General features: G+C 40.7%; 1 protein-coding gene across 4 annotated transcripts in view; it reads left to right on the plus strand.

Annotated features, from left to right (window-relative positions):
• Positions 1 to 4,079: 4,079 nt before the first annotated feature.
• The window catches only part of IL1RL2 (interleukin 1 receptor like 2), a 48,644-nt gene continuing 38,962 nt past the window's right edge, over positions 4,080 to 13,761 (plus strand). For 2 of the 4 annotated variants that reach the window (XM_030921420.1, XM_030921422.1), the window contains exons 1-4: positions 4,212 to 4,448; positions 4,954 to 5,023; positions 6,157 to 6,391; positions 8,889 to 9,084. In XM_030921420.1, the coding sequence (XP_030777280.1) occupies positions 4,966 to 5,023; positions 6,157 to 6,391; positions 8,889 to 9,084 (489 nt within the window). In that variant the 5' untranslated portion in view covers positions 4,212 to 4,448; positions 4,954 to 4,965. The other 2 variants (XM_030921419.1, XM_030921421.1) reach the window with 2 other exon arrangements.

The raw sequence follows: 13,761 nt of genomic DNA on the forward strand, positions 1-13,761 counted from the left end.
AACAGGTTGGAAGAACAAAGAAACACATTGATACGGCACTATTGTGCAGCAGATTGGGAAGAGGTAAAAGGTTACATAGGGAGGTTGTTAGGAAGGTGGTATAGTAATTCCCTTGGGAGTCAATTATATTTAATACATTTTATAAAATAAATTAGGAGAAATTTTTTTTATTATGAAAGCAATAATGGTTTGTGGAAATTTCTAAAACATATAAGGAAGAAAAATGTCACCCATAACCTCACAACCTAAAGATAATTATTGATATTTTATTACCTTTCTATGGACATAACTGATACCATATAATACATGGAGTTTAACACTCTTTTTAAAACTTAGCATAAATATTTGCCCACATTACTATTATATGAAATACAATCTATAAGTAGTCACTAAGTCTATCAAATGGATGGTCCATAATCTGATAGCGTTGCTGTCTTCGTTGGATATCCAGATTATTTCTAGTTTTAGCTATCAGTAGTCAAAGTGCAATAGTTATCCTTTCTCTAATATCTTTACTTCCCTAATCATTTGCTTAGCATATATTCAGAGGGCAAGGTTCCTTTTCAGGTTCTTGATGTTCCATAGAGACATTTGCTCCTCTTACACAAGCAGTGTGTGGCACTGAGAATACTCATTATTAAATAATTGCGAATTTGAGAGACAAAAAAGGTTATCCTTTGCGATAAGCATTACTTTGCCAGTTAACTATTAACATGGTTGAACGTTTCACTTAATTACAGTTTGAGGTGGGCGGATCACTTGAAGCTAGGAGTTTGAGACCAGCCTGGCCAACATGGTGAAACCCCATCTCTACCAAAAACACACAAAAAGCAAAAAACAAAAATTAACTGGGCATGGTGGCGCATGTCTGTAATCCCAGCCACGTGGGAGGCTGAGGCAGCCGAGGCTGTTGGCTTCATCTGTGTTAATTTGGAATTTACAAACTGTTTCCTCCTTTGCGATTTTGTACCGGCTGTTTCCTACTTTGGGGAGAGCCCTTCTCCCAGACCTCCACGTGCTGGACTCCTTGCCTTGACACGGGCCTCTGCTGCACCATAGACCCTTCTGAAGGGAGGACTTCCCCAACACCATCTCCATCACTTCATCATAATTGCTTTCAGGGTTCTCACCAACCTGAAATCATCCTGCAAAATTTTCTGTTTACTTGACACTAGAATGACTGTAAACTCTAAGAGGGTCTGTCTTCTGTACAGCTGTATTTCCAGCACTCAGAATATCACCTGGAACACAGTGGGAACTGTATAAATATTTGATGAGGGACTGAGCGAACTAATGAATGGAGCTCAAGGGAGAGATTAAGCCCAGGACTGCAGGAAACCAAGTGCTTTAAGGACCTCTCTCTAGTCTCCCTGGCTGCTGCTTCCATTTCTGGAAGTTCATTTTATCCCAACAATAGCAGTCTACTACAGAAATGCTGCTATATATTCCCACGCCTCACGGAGGGGAAATATGAGAACTTAAGGACCTTAAAAGTATAAAGATCTTGGTGCAGCCTGAAAACCCCACCCCAACCTAATACTGAGTTTTGGAAAGTTTAATTGTTGCATGTGAATATATTTCTGTTTCATTCTCATTGGGAAACATTATCTGTGGGTTATGGCCAATGGGAAATCATCAGACATTTAGATATCAGACATCAGGCATCATATAAAATACACATTTGTATATGAAATCTTTAATCCAAATTGTTGCCCTGCCACCCTTCTGAGTAGCTGTCATATCCTAGTCTGAGGGCCAAATAGATTGAAGGTAAAATTCAACCAAGCAGAGTTCTGTAATGCCTTCTTCATACACAGATTTGTTGCTTTTTGTCTGCTCTCAGAATGAAGTAATGAATCTCTAGAGGAAGTTGATTTACTTCATTAAAAAAAAACCAACTGAAAATATATTTCCTATGGCCACTGACTAACGCTAGAAAACATTAAGAATATTCCCATTGCAAAAATATCTGCAAGTGGGAGAGAATTAGACAAGCAAGGGGATGGTGATAAGCATCTATTACATGTTATACACCCTGTTATGGAGGCTTTACAACTGCCACCTCTGAAAAATGGGCTTTACCTCCCTATCTAAACGCATATAAAATAAAATCACACGATAGCTTTTACATCAGAGCAGCAAAACTGGCAAAATTTGAAAGTCTGACATTAGCAAATATTGGTAAGAACATGAAGCAATGAAATTCTTTTCCTCTAAAGGATACAGTTATGGAAAAAAATTGGGGCTTTTCTAATACAATTGAGGATGTACCTACCCAATGATTCTGCAATTCCATTCACTAAACGACCCCTGAAATACTCGCACAGAAGGACATTACCAGAATCTTAGGAGCAGCAAAGTTTATAAGAGCAAAATATACATTTGGAAAAACTTAAATGTTCGAAGGAGATGAATACATTTAAGGTTTTTTTTTTTTCAAGGTAATTGAGAATCTGCAGTCAATGTTATGGTTTCCTGTTATTTTTAATTGCTAAGTTTACAATGCCTGGAATCAGTTCTGCCTTCAAAGCCAAGTGTTCATTTTCCATGTTTCAGGAAACCCATTTGGCACAGAGACCATCCCAGGAAGTTAAGTTCAGATTCACAGAATTAGTAGCAAAGTGCAATGTCACAAGTGTCCAGTGAGAGGCACTGCAGGGGACCGGGATGGCCTGTCTTAACTTCATACATTTTGGGGCAACTATACCCATTAGACTTGGCATATAGTCCTCAGGCTAAGAAAGAAGATAGAACACAAATGCATCTATTCATAAAGTGAAAATGAAGAAAGATAGCGTAAAAAAAAGATTTAGAAATAACTTTCAACACTGCTTATAGCAATAGTTCTGAATGCAAATCATATGACTTTTATAAAAATAGTAACGCCTTTGTTTTGTTTTGGATGAGGACATAAACCCTGAAGAATATACATATACAGCGGAACCTTGTTTACTGCTGATGGTAGGGGAAATAAATAATAATCTCTATTTATAGCCTAAGAAAGAGGTCCTCAAAGAGTGGGAGCCATATGGGTCCCTGACAGATCCTTCAAAAAGATCTGTGAAATCAAAACTATGTTCATCATGATATTAAGACCTATTCCTTTTTTATTCTCATTCTCTCATTAGTGTATGGTAGGCCTTTTCAGAAACTATATGACATATTATATCATGAGACTGATTGCAGAAGCAAATATGAGAATCCAGTCATCTTCTAGTAAGCCAGACATCAAAGAGATCTGCATCTATGTAGAACAATGTCTCTTTTCTCAATAAGCCTGTTTTAGAAAGTAGTTACTTTTCATAAATTGTATGATATTTGTGTTAACACATAATGGGTTTATTGTTACTTAAATAAGAAAGTAAATGTTAAAAAATTCTCACTTTAATTTCTAACATAGTAATATTGACAGGCATAACCTACATAGACAAAAGCACGTTGGAATTCTCAATACTTTTTAAGAGTGTAGAAATCTGCAAACCACTGACCTTCAGCCCATCACAGGAAGTTTTGCTATTAGCACAATTATTGCATCTTTGCTCCTATGGTCGCTTTTGGCTCACTGTCTCTGATCTTTCAAAGACCATCTGGAAGAGCTTGGCCAGTAATTATTGAATGGAGATTACATTTTGAATCTTTTCCTACATCTCAGTGCCCTGTGGGACGACTCTGGGGTGTCTCCAGATGGCTAGGGCAACAGTTCCCTGTTGACATCATCTTATGGGGAAGTTTTAGACAGGAACAGTCTTCAGGCTCTCAAGTACTTGAAGAACACCATGGGATGCCTGCCTTACAGAAGTTAATGAGCATGACTCTGGCAGATTCATAATTCTCCTTAGAAGCCATTTGGGATGCCTTCCACTTTGGGGTCATTCCACATAGACCAATGCAGAGCATGCAGTAACTGCTCAAAAAGGAATGAACAGTTCATTTAGACGTTCAGCTTGGAATAGACTTAAGCAGACACTCCTGGTGATGAAGGACTTAGATGCCAGAAAATCGGGCTCAAAGACTTTCAAGCCACTTCCTAGTGTGATGTCACATTCCTTTCTACGCTCCACTGGGGAAGGCAGGTCTGCCCCGCCCACGGTGGCGGGGAAATACCTAGGCATGGAAGTGGCATGACAGGGCTCAGTCCCTGCCATATTATCCACTCTCCACGAGGTCCTGCACGCTGCAATCCTGCAGGCAGGTAGGCACCGGGCCGGGAGTCTGGCTGAGCCAGGCATGGGTGGGGCCCTGACAGTAGGAGAGGTGTGCAGGAAAAGACGTGGCAACAATGTGTGCCACCGCAGGCCAGGGATCAGGTCCCCCAGGCGGGCCTCCCACCGGCTAGGTGACCATGGGGGAGACGACTCCCTCTCTGGGTCGAGGTGTGGAGCTCGCGGCTACTTTCAGCTCCAGCGGCTCCCTGCCTTCCTTTCTGCTTTCCCGCCGGCCCTTGCCAGGTAGGCCTACTCTGGTTGCTCCCAAGTAAGCCGGTGTTTGGGGTTTCTGTCGAGACCGCGGATCCCGAGGACGAGGGCGCGCAGGGAAGGAGGCTCCGTGCGACGCGGACGGGGATGGGGTCCTACTTCCGGGACCCAGGCCGCGGGCTGCGCTGGGGGGCGCCCTGGCCCTCGCGGGAGCTCTGGACGCGAGCCTGCTTCGCTGTCAGGTGGCGGAAGCGGCTCCCACGCGGTCCGCAACGCCGCCGCCCACTCTTCGCCCATCCTCCTCTGCGGCGGGGCGAGTTCCCTGCCTTGGATCCTAAAGGTCGGGCGCCCAGACGAAGGAGACAGGGGACGGGCAGTCTTTGGGGAAACGTGGGGCCAAAGTCAGAGGGCTCCCCAGGAAGAAGGGAAGGTCAGCGGCCCGGGCGGTTGTCTTTGAGAGTCCGAGGTCGCCCACGCCGGCGCCTCGGGCCCGCCCCACTGCGCCCTCCCCTCCCACCCTCTTCTCCCTTCCTTGCAGCCCGGTTTGGGGATGTGGTCCTTGCTGCTCTGCGGGTTGTCCATCGCCCTTCCACTGTCTGTCACAGCAGGTACGTCCGTCCCGTATGTCCTCAGTTCCCAGAGGCCGCCCTAGTCCACAGGCTCCTGGCGCCTCACTGGGAACCCCAGGGGATCGCGGCAGCCGAAGCACGGCTGCTTATGCTCCCAAGACGGCGAAGAGGAAACAGAGCCAGCTCCACGTGCTGGGATGCTCAGCCCTGAATGTCACCTTTGAGCTTGGAGGTGACTTCGGGGAGGGGAAAGAGTTAGGCAAATGGCAAGTGAAGACTTGAGTAAAAATGCTCAAATGGAGTTCCTACTGCCTATTTTATATGATAAAGGGTTATTTTATGACAAGATGAAAGCAAGGAAACCATCAATAGAACAAATTTCTTTTAAGAAATTTGGTAGAAATGAGCTTTAAGAATGAACCAACTTTTTTGGCCAGGCATGGTGGCTCATGCCTGTAATCCCAGCACTTTGGGAGGCCGAGGCGGGTGGATCACTTGAGGTCAGGAGTTCGAGACCAGCCTGACCAATATGGAGAAACCCCATCTCTACTAAAAATACAAAATTAGTCGGGCATAGTAGCTTATGCCTGTAATCCCAGCTACTCGGGAGGCTGAGGCAGAAGAATCGCTTGAACCCGGGAGGTGGAGGCTGCAGTGAGCTGAGATGGTGCCATTACACTCCATCCTGGATAACAAGTGAAACCCCGCCTCAAAAAAAAAAAAAAAAAAGAATGAACTAACTTTTTTTTTTTTTTTTAAACAATCTTTTTGGGATGAAATACCTTTTACTCAAGGCAGAGTAACTGGGTGGCAGAGCAGAAACAGAAAAGACAAGAAGGGCTCCTTTACTCTGTACATGAGTGCAGAGTAAAGAACTCTATGGATGAAAAGAACTAAGGGTCGTAGAATAGAAAGGAAAGAGGGAAATCACTCCCAATGGGGAAGAGGTTTGTGAGGAGGGAACGGAGTAAATTCTGTCTTATGGATACATTTGAAGAACTTGGAATATACTTTATAATCAGCATTCTATTTTTAGGAAACTTTCAGACTTAGGAAACTCCCAAATAAAATTTCAAATTGGCTGGAAAATTGAAGAGGCTTTTAAAAAAACTAACAGTAAATAGAACTAAAGTTTTCTTTCTCGGATAATCGTTTTGTTTTTCTTTCCCTAGATGGATGCAACGACATTTTTATGAAAAATGAGATGCTTTCAGCAAGCCAGCCTTTTGCTTTTAATTGTACATTCCCTCCCATAACATCTGGGGAAGTCAGTGTAACATGGTATAAAAATTCTAGCAAAATCCCAGTGTCCAAAATCATACAGTCTAGAATTCACCAGGACGAGACTTGGATTTTGTTTCTCCCTATGGAATGGGGGGACTCAGGAGTCTACCAATGTGTTATAAAGTAAGTTCTTCATTTAAAATAGAACTAACTCATGTGTGTGTATGTATAAATTCTTTAAGGAAAATTCTTAATGAACATAGAAAACTCATTGAGAAGAATTACGTTGTTGTATGTTTTTATAATTGTTACAAGACAATTTCCAGTGAACACATTTTTAAACAGAACAGATTTGTAAATCATTTTTGGAATCTGATATGCATCTTTCCCCATGGAAATGGCACCTCAGACCAGACCCACTCACAAAGTGTGTCTGTCCCAATATTATTGCTGCCATCTTTCTTTCTTGTTTTCTTTCTTTCTTTTTTTTTTTTTTTTTTTAAGTTTCTGAGATGAAGTCTCACTCGGTCACCAGGCTGGAATGCAGTGGTGCGATCTCGGCTCGTTGCAACCTCTGCCTCTTGGGTTCAAGCGATTCTTTTGCCTCAGCCTCCCAAGTAGCTGGGACTACGGTGTGTGCCACCACGCCTGGCTAAATTTTTGTATTTTTAGTAGAGACGGGGTTTCACCGTGTTAGCTAGGATGATCTCGATCTACTGAACTCCTGATCCACCCGTCTTGGCCTCCCAAAGTGCTGGGATTACAGGCCTAAGCCACCTAGCCTGGCCACTGCCATCTTTCTTGAAATGCCAAAAGCTTTTGTGGGAAATGGCACATCCAGATAGGAATAACCCTCCTATAGAGCCCTTTTCACAAGGAATTTGCTTAAGGCAGGGAGTAAGCATCGAGCATGTTCCAGACCTCACTGGAGAACCCGTGCTAAGAAACGTGAATGAGTAACACAGGCCTGGTGGTGACTGCCCCTCAAAGGTAGCCGTCTGTTAGGATCAAGCCCATCGTCTCACTTTTCAAGGGAATCTGGAAATTGGAATTTGTGTGTGCAACTTTTTATAATTTGTAAAGCTTTGTTGGGCCTGAATAAAACACATCTGTAGACCAAATTTAGCTTGAGGGTCACAATTTTGTGACTCTCCCATACTGGCTTGCATGACCTTAACAAATTACTTGATCTCTCGGAGCCTTATTTTTTTCTGTAAAATGGAATTAATGCTGGCCCGATAGGGTTGAGGTGCAAATTAACTGAGACCAGGTGTGAAGTAGGTACTCCATTCTCTCTCTCTTGTTTTGATTCCGTGATATTTGCCGGCCCCTTTCTGTGGCCCAGCATGGCCCATGTCCCGCTCTGATTTCTGCCAGATTCCTCATTTCTATCCACCAGACAGACAAAATGCACAAAATCGAGTGGTTCACAAGTGGAAGTGGTCGTTAGCTCTGCCTGGCTCCTTTCCACAGATTTAGTCGCTAATAAACCACTCAGCATGTGGAGGTCTGCTTTCCTGTTTTAGCCTAGGATGTGAATTATTAACTAGACTTGAAGATCATACATCACATAAATGAATCTGGATGTCGAAGCTAGATTTAAACTATTTAAATCTGGGAGCTGTGAAATGACGAAAAATAATCTTTAATAGAAATTAGACAAGGATGCCTGCCATGAAGGAAAATGAACATGAATTCTCCAAGACTTTTACTACTAACATCCAGATAGGATACGTATTTAGGAAACTGTATATTTTTGCTTTTTGCTTTGAAATAATTTTAAATTTAAATAAATTTTGCAGGAATAGTATCAAGAACTTCCTTCTGCCCTTTATCTAGATTATCTAGATTCCTCATTTTTAAGAATATATTTTTACATTTATCTTATAATTTTCTCTTTCACCATATATATGATATAAATTATAAACAATGTTTTTCTCCTAAGCCATTTTTAAACCATTTCAGTTGTATGCATCATATCCTCTTAGCTCTTAATATTTCAATGTATATTTCCTATCAACAGTGTATATTTCCTATTTCCTTTCAATGTGTATCTGTTTATTTCTTACATAATCACAGTATAGTTAAACCAAATTCAGGAAACGTAACCATCATATAATACCTTAATCTATATCTATATTCTAATCTTATCAATGGTCTCATTGAAGACCTTTTATAATTTTTTTCTTTCTTTCCCAGTACAGTTACCAATCTAGGATGATGCATCACATTTGGTTGCCATGAATATGTAATTTCTTTTAATCTGGAATGGTTTCTCAGTTTTTGTTTTTCATGGTACTGACATTTTTAAGGACTATAAGCAATTATTTTGTATTATCTCCTTCATTGGTGTTTGTCAGGTTCAGCCATTTTGGCTGGAATGCTAGGTGAGTGCCTTGTGTCCTCTTCAGAAAATTACTCAGAGGCACATGGCATCCACTTGCCCCCAGTTGGTGATGTCCATTTTGATCACTCAGTTAAGGTGTTGTCCAGTTTCTCCACTGTATAAATACCATTTGTCCTTTTGTGATGGATGATTTGGGGGGTGCTTACTGCTTTGTTAGAGGCAGAGGGTTTGCATGGTGCTGTGAAAATGATTTGAAAACATTTGAAAATAAGCTGAATTATTTGATTTTGTGATTTTTTAGAAGAGTTTATGAGGTCTCAATGTGTCTTACAGGGGTAGAGACAGCTGTCATAGAATACATGTAAACCTAACTGTTTTTGAAAAACAATGGTGTGACACTTCCATAAATGGTTTACCGAGTGTATCAGATGAGTACAAGCAAATATTACATCTTGGAAAAGATGATAGTCTCACATGTCATCTGCACTTCCCGAAGAGTTGTGTTTTGGGTCCAATAAAGTGGTATAAGGTAAAAAAAAAATTTCTTATTGATATTTTTCCTCCTTTTCTTTAAAACCCACTGTTTTTTATAGGTTAAGTTGTATTTTTTAGGCAGAATTGGTAAAGAAATTTGTGTGCCTAAGATAGATTGGTTAGCTAGCAGTCATTGATGATGTTACCTTCCTAATTACTGTTTTAAAAAATTTTTTGGTTATTGTATCTTTGTAATATTTTATTATTTGGATCCACCACCTTCCTCCAGTTATTCTTGTTTTTCAGGCTGTTCTTTATTTTCTAACATTATGTTTGTTTAATTACATACTACGTGCGCATGGTTCAATAATCACAAATCACAAGAGGTCACTCCCTGGAAAACCTCTTTCCTGCTACCGTTCCATATTTGCTCTGGGCTCATCACACCTTCCTCGACGTGTCACTACCATGATTAGTGCCCTGTGATTATTCTTGTATAATGCCATACTAGCAAATAAAAATATATAGCCTAACTCTTCCTAGCCCTTCTTTTTTAAGCTCATCTTTCTGCACTTTATGTTTTCATCTTCGAAATTTCTCTTTTCGTGATGATCCTGGCATATGTTGACATAGAAAGTAACCCTTAGCGTGGAGGAGCACAGGCTAGTTATTTGAGATTGGAATTAGTTTTTCCTGCTTGTTAACTCTTGCCAGCACACCCTCCGAGTCATGAGTTTTCTTTATGGGAAGGTTTTCATCTATTGATTCAATTTCTTTAATGGTGAAAGGATTACGCAGATTTCTTACTTTCTCTTGTGTGAGTTTGGTAAGATTTTGTGTCTTAGGAAGTTTCTCATTTCATTAAAGGTTTCATATATTCTGGAAAATTGTTTATCAGCTCTTCTCTTTTAATGTCTGCAGACATTAGAACCTTCAAAGTAAGGTTCACCTTTAGTCATTATTCATTCTCTCTTTCTTATACACACACGCACACGCACACACACACACTTACTCGATTAGTTTCATCAGAGACTTGTCAGTTCTAGTACTCTTTTCAAAAACTAACTTTTGATTTTGTCGATCCTTTCTGTTACATATTTCATGTTCATTTAGTTAGTGGAGTTGCCCTCTTTCACAAGAAATGTGGAAGTGAATGTCCTTATACCTGTCTTTTAAGCATATTTGCTAGTGCATGCGGTTCTCTAAGATATATGATTGCTAGCCCTAGAATTGCTCATTTGTAGGGCATGCAGATGAATAAAGTATTCAACTTTGTTGATGTTGCAAAAATTGCTTTACAGAATTTTGTATCCGTTTATACTTTTGCCAGTAGTATTTTATTTTATGACAGAGTCTCACTCTGTTGCCCAGGCTGGAGCACAGTGGTGTGATCATGGCTCATGGCAGCCTAACTCCTGGGCTCATGTGGAAGCCCAGGTAATTTTTAAAATTTTTTGTGGTGACAGAATCTTGCTGTGATGCCCAGACTGGTCTCGAACTCCGGGCCTTAAGTGATCCTCCTGCCTTGGCCTCCCAAAGTGGTGAGATTATAGGCATGAACCACCATGCCTGGCTCACCAGGAGTATTCTAGATTTCCTACAACCTTGTGTTGAACTTTGTGTTATAAGACTTTGATTTTTAAAATCAGTCTGGTGGGTATAAAATGTACCTTTTTGCTATTTTATATTACTTTTCCTTAATTATTAGTGAGACTGACCACTTTTTTCATATGTTTATTGGCTATTTCTGGATCCTCTTCTGAACTGCCTGCTCATATCTTTTGGTATATTTCTTATTTTACTTTTCATGCCATTTTCTTGTGACTTATAGGAGATTTTATATATTTATATATCCCGGGTATGATTGTTTGCAATGCATTAAAAAAAAACCTTTCCATTGAAGTTTGACATGTACATATAAAATGCAGAAATCATAAGTGGACAAGCTTGTTGGATTATCAGAAAGTGAACTTACCTTTTAATTACCCTTTCCCACGAAGGTTAAGAAAACATTACTAGCACCTCTGAAGGCCCACCTCTTCCATCTTGCAAAAACTATGCCTCCCTAGTCCCCAAATAACCACTTCCCTGATTTATACTATCATAGATTAGATTTACCAATTTTTGAATTTTATTTAATTTGAATAAAATCATATGTAGTATTTATGTCTAGCTTCCTTGGCTCAATAGCTGAACCAGTGAGAATCATCTATGCTATTGCATGTGGCTATATTTCATCCATTTTCATTGCTTATACTGTTTCACTGTTATTATTGTTAGACTCTTGAGTCATTTCCAATTGCTGGGTCTTAGAAACAAAGCTGGTGTGAACACTTTTCTCACTTATGAATGCAATTTTGTGGGACATATTACACGAGAGCGAAATAGTTGGGTCATAAGGGTATGTAGAAAATGCCAAACCGTTTTCCAAATTGGTGCCAGTTTACAGTTCCAGCAGCAGTGTATAAGAGTTATTTATGCCCCTATATCTGACAACACATGGTACTATTAGCATTTTTAACTTGCTATTTGGATAAGTGAGTAATTGTGTCTCATTTCAGCCTTAATTAACACTTCCCTGATTATAACTGATAATGTTGATCTTTAAATTTTCTTATTGGCACTTGGATGTGTGTGTGTGTAATTTTTTTTCTTTGAGCGCTTGCTTGTGAAATTTTTTTTTTGAGATAAGCTCTTGCTCTGTTGCCCAGGCTGGAGTGCAGTAGTGCAATCATAGCTCACTGTAACCTTGAACCCCTGGGCTCAAGTGACCCTTCCGCCTCAGCCTCCTGAGTGGCTGCAGGTTACCTTGTCCAGGAGGTATCTTTTTTTTTTTTTTTTCCTGTAAAAAACCAAATAATAAATATTTTAGGCATTGTAGGCCAGATGATCTCTGTTTCAACTACTCAACTCTGTTTTGGAAGCACAAAAACAGTTGTAGACAATATAGAAATGAAGGAGTGTGGTTGCATTTCAACAACATTTTATTTACAAAAACAGGTGGTTAGCCACATTTGGCCAGTGTATGATTTGCTAGCCTCTTGTCTATTTCTCATTGATTTGTAGTAGCTCTTTATAGATCTGGATATGAGTAATTGTTACAATGTGCCCTTCTAAGCAATGGCTAGCTTTTCTACTCTGGTAATGAGGTCTCAGACTTCCTAGTTTTAATGCAGTCTAATGTACTGATTTTCCTTTGTGATTAGTACTTTCTGTGACTTAAGAATCTTTTTCCTACCCCAAGGTAAAAGGACCTTTTGCTATATTTTCTTCTTGAAGTTTCATTGTTTTTCTTTTTCCACTGATTTTTAACTGTGTAGTGTTGGTAGGGTCAAATGTAATTATTTTCTGTGTGGACTTATGGTTTACCTCTTCTTTTCACGTTGCTTTGCATGCCACCTCTGACTTAAATCATATTGGTCGTTGTGTGTAGATCTGTTTCAGAACCCTCTGTAGCATTCCCTTATTCTATTTCTTTCTCTTTCTTTCATTTCCTTTTCTTTTCTGTTCTTTTTTTTTTTTTTTTTTTGAGACGGAGTCTCACTATGTCTCCTAGGCTAGAGGGCAGTGGCGCGGTCTTGACTCACTGCAACCTCTGCCTTCTGGGTTCAAGCAATTCTCCTGCCTCAGCCTCCAGAGTAGTTGGGATTACAGGCACACGCCACCACGCCTGGCTAATTTCTGGTATTTTTACCAGAGACGGGGTTTCACCATGTTGGCCAGGCTGGTCTCGAACTCCTGACCTCAGATGATCCACTTGTCTCAGCCTCCCAAAGTACTGGGATTACAGGTGTCAGCCACCGCACTGAGTCCTTATCCTTATTAATTAATATGGCATTAGATAAGTCTTGTAAGTTTTGTGTAAGTCCTCTGCTTTTCCTTTTTCTGAAATGTTTCCTTGGCTATTCTAACTTCTGTTTCTGCAGCACTTCAGCACTTGGAGAGGGCCTCAGAGCTGTGACTAGCAATCCTAAATGAGTATCAGAGTTGATCCTCTGGACCTTTTAAAAATCCAGATATTCAGTCTCACCCTCTACTAACTGAAGCAGGTCACCCATGGGTGGGGCTTAGATGCCTTTATTTTAAAAACAACCCCTGGGCTTGCAAAAGTAGGCAAAAGCTGGGGGCCAGCAGTGTAAGCAGCAGGGGTCACCTGATACTATACCACCTGCTCAGTTTTGGTGACCCAGGTGTGGCTGTTTTTGCCACTACTATTTGCTGAATCACTCTTTTGGCCTCAGTGTTGTCATCTGTAAAGCCAGAGGGTTGGAATCAATTCTTCAAGTATTTGGAATCTGATCTTCTTGGTGCTGTGCCAAGGGATGTCATATGTCTTCAAAGAAGTTACAGTTTATCAGAGGAAACAGACAAGTAAACTAAGAATTTTATTACAGCATGAGGTGAACATACAGAAAGCGAAATCAGAGCAGACCCTGGGAATGTCTGTAGCTATGCTTCCCGGAAAAGGTGACTTTGAACTGTGCTTGAAGAGTGACCACAGTTAGCCTGGTGGGTACGACAAGGAAGGTCAGTAATTAGAGGGAAGCAGCAGGTGCAAAGGTGTTGGGTGAGAAAGAGAATGGTGTTTGGGGACCCTGGTTAGAGTTTAGGGCACATGTAGAAAGATGGTGCTAGAAAATAAACACTGTTTATGCCAACCTAAAGCATTTCAACAGTGAATCCTACCATCTGGAGAATGGCATGAGCAAATTCGCATTTGAGAAAAGTCCTT

Source organism: Rhinopithecus roxellana, chromosome 17, assembly GCF_007565055.1.
Source record: "Rhinopithecus roxellana isolate Shanxi Qingling chromosome 17, ASM756505v1, whole genome shotgun sequence".
Lineage (NCBI taxonomy): Eukaryota > Metazoa > Chordata > Mammalia > Primates > Cercopithecidae > Rhinopithecus > Rhinopithecus roxellana.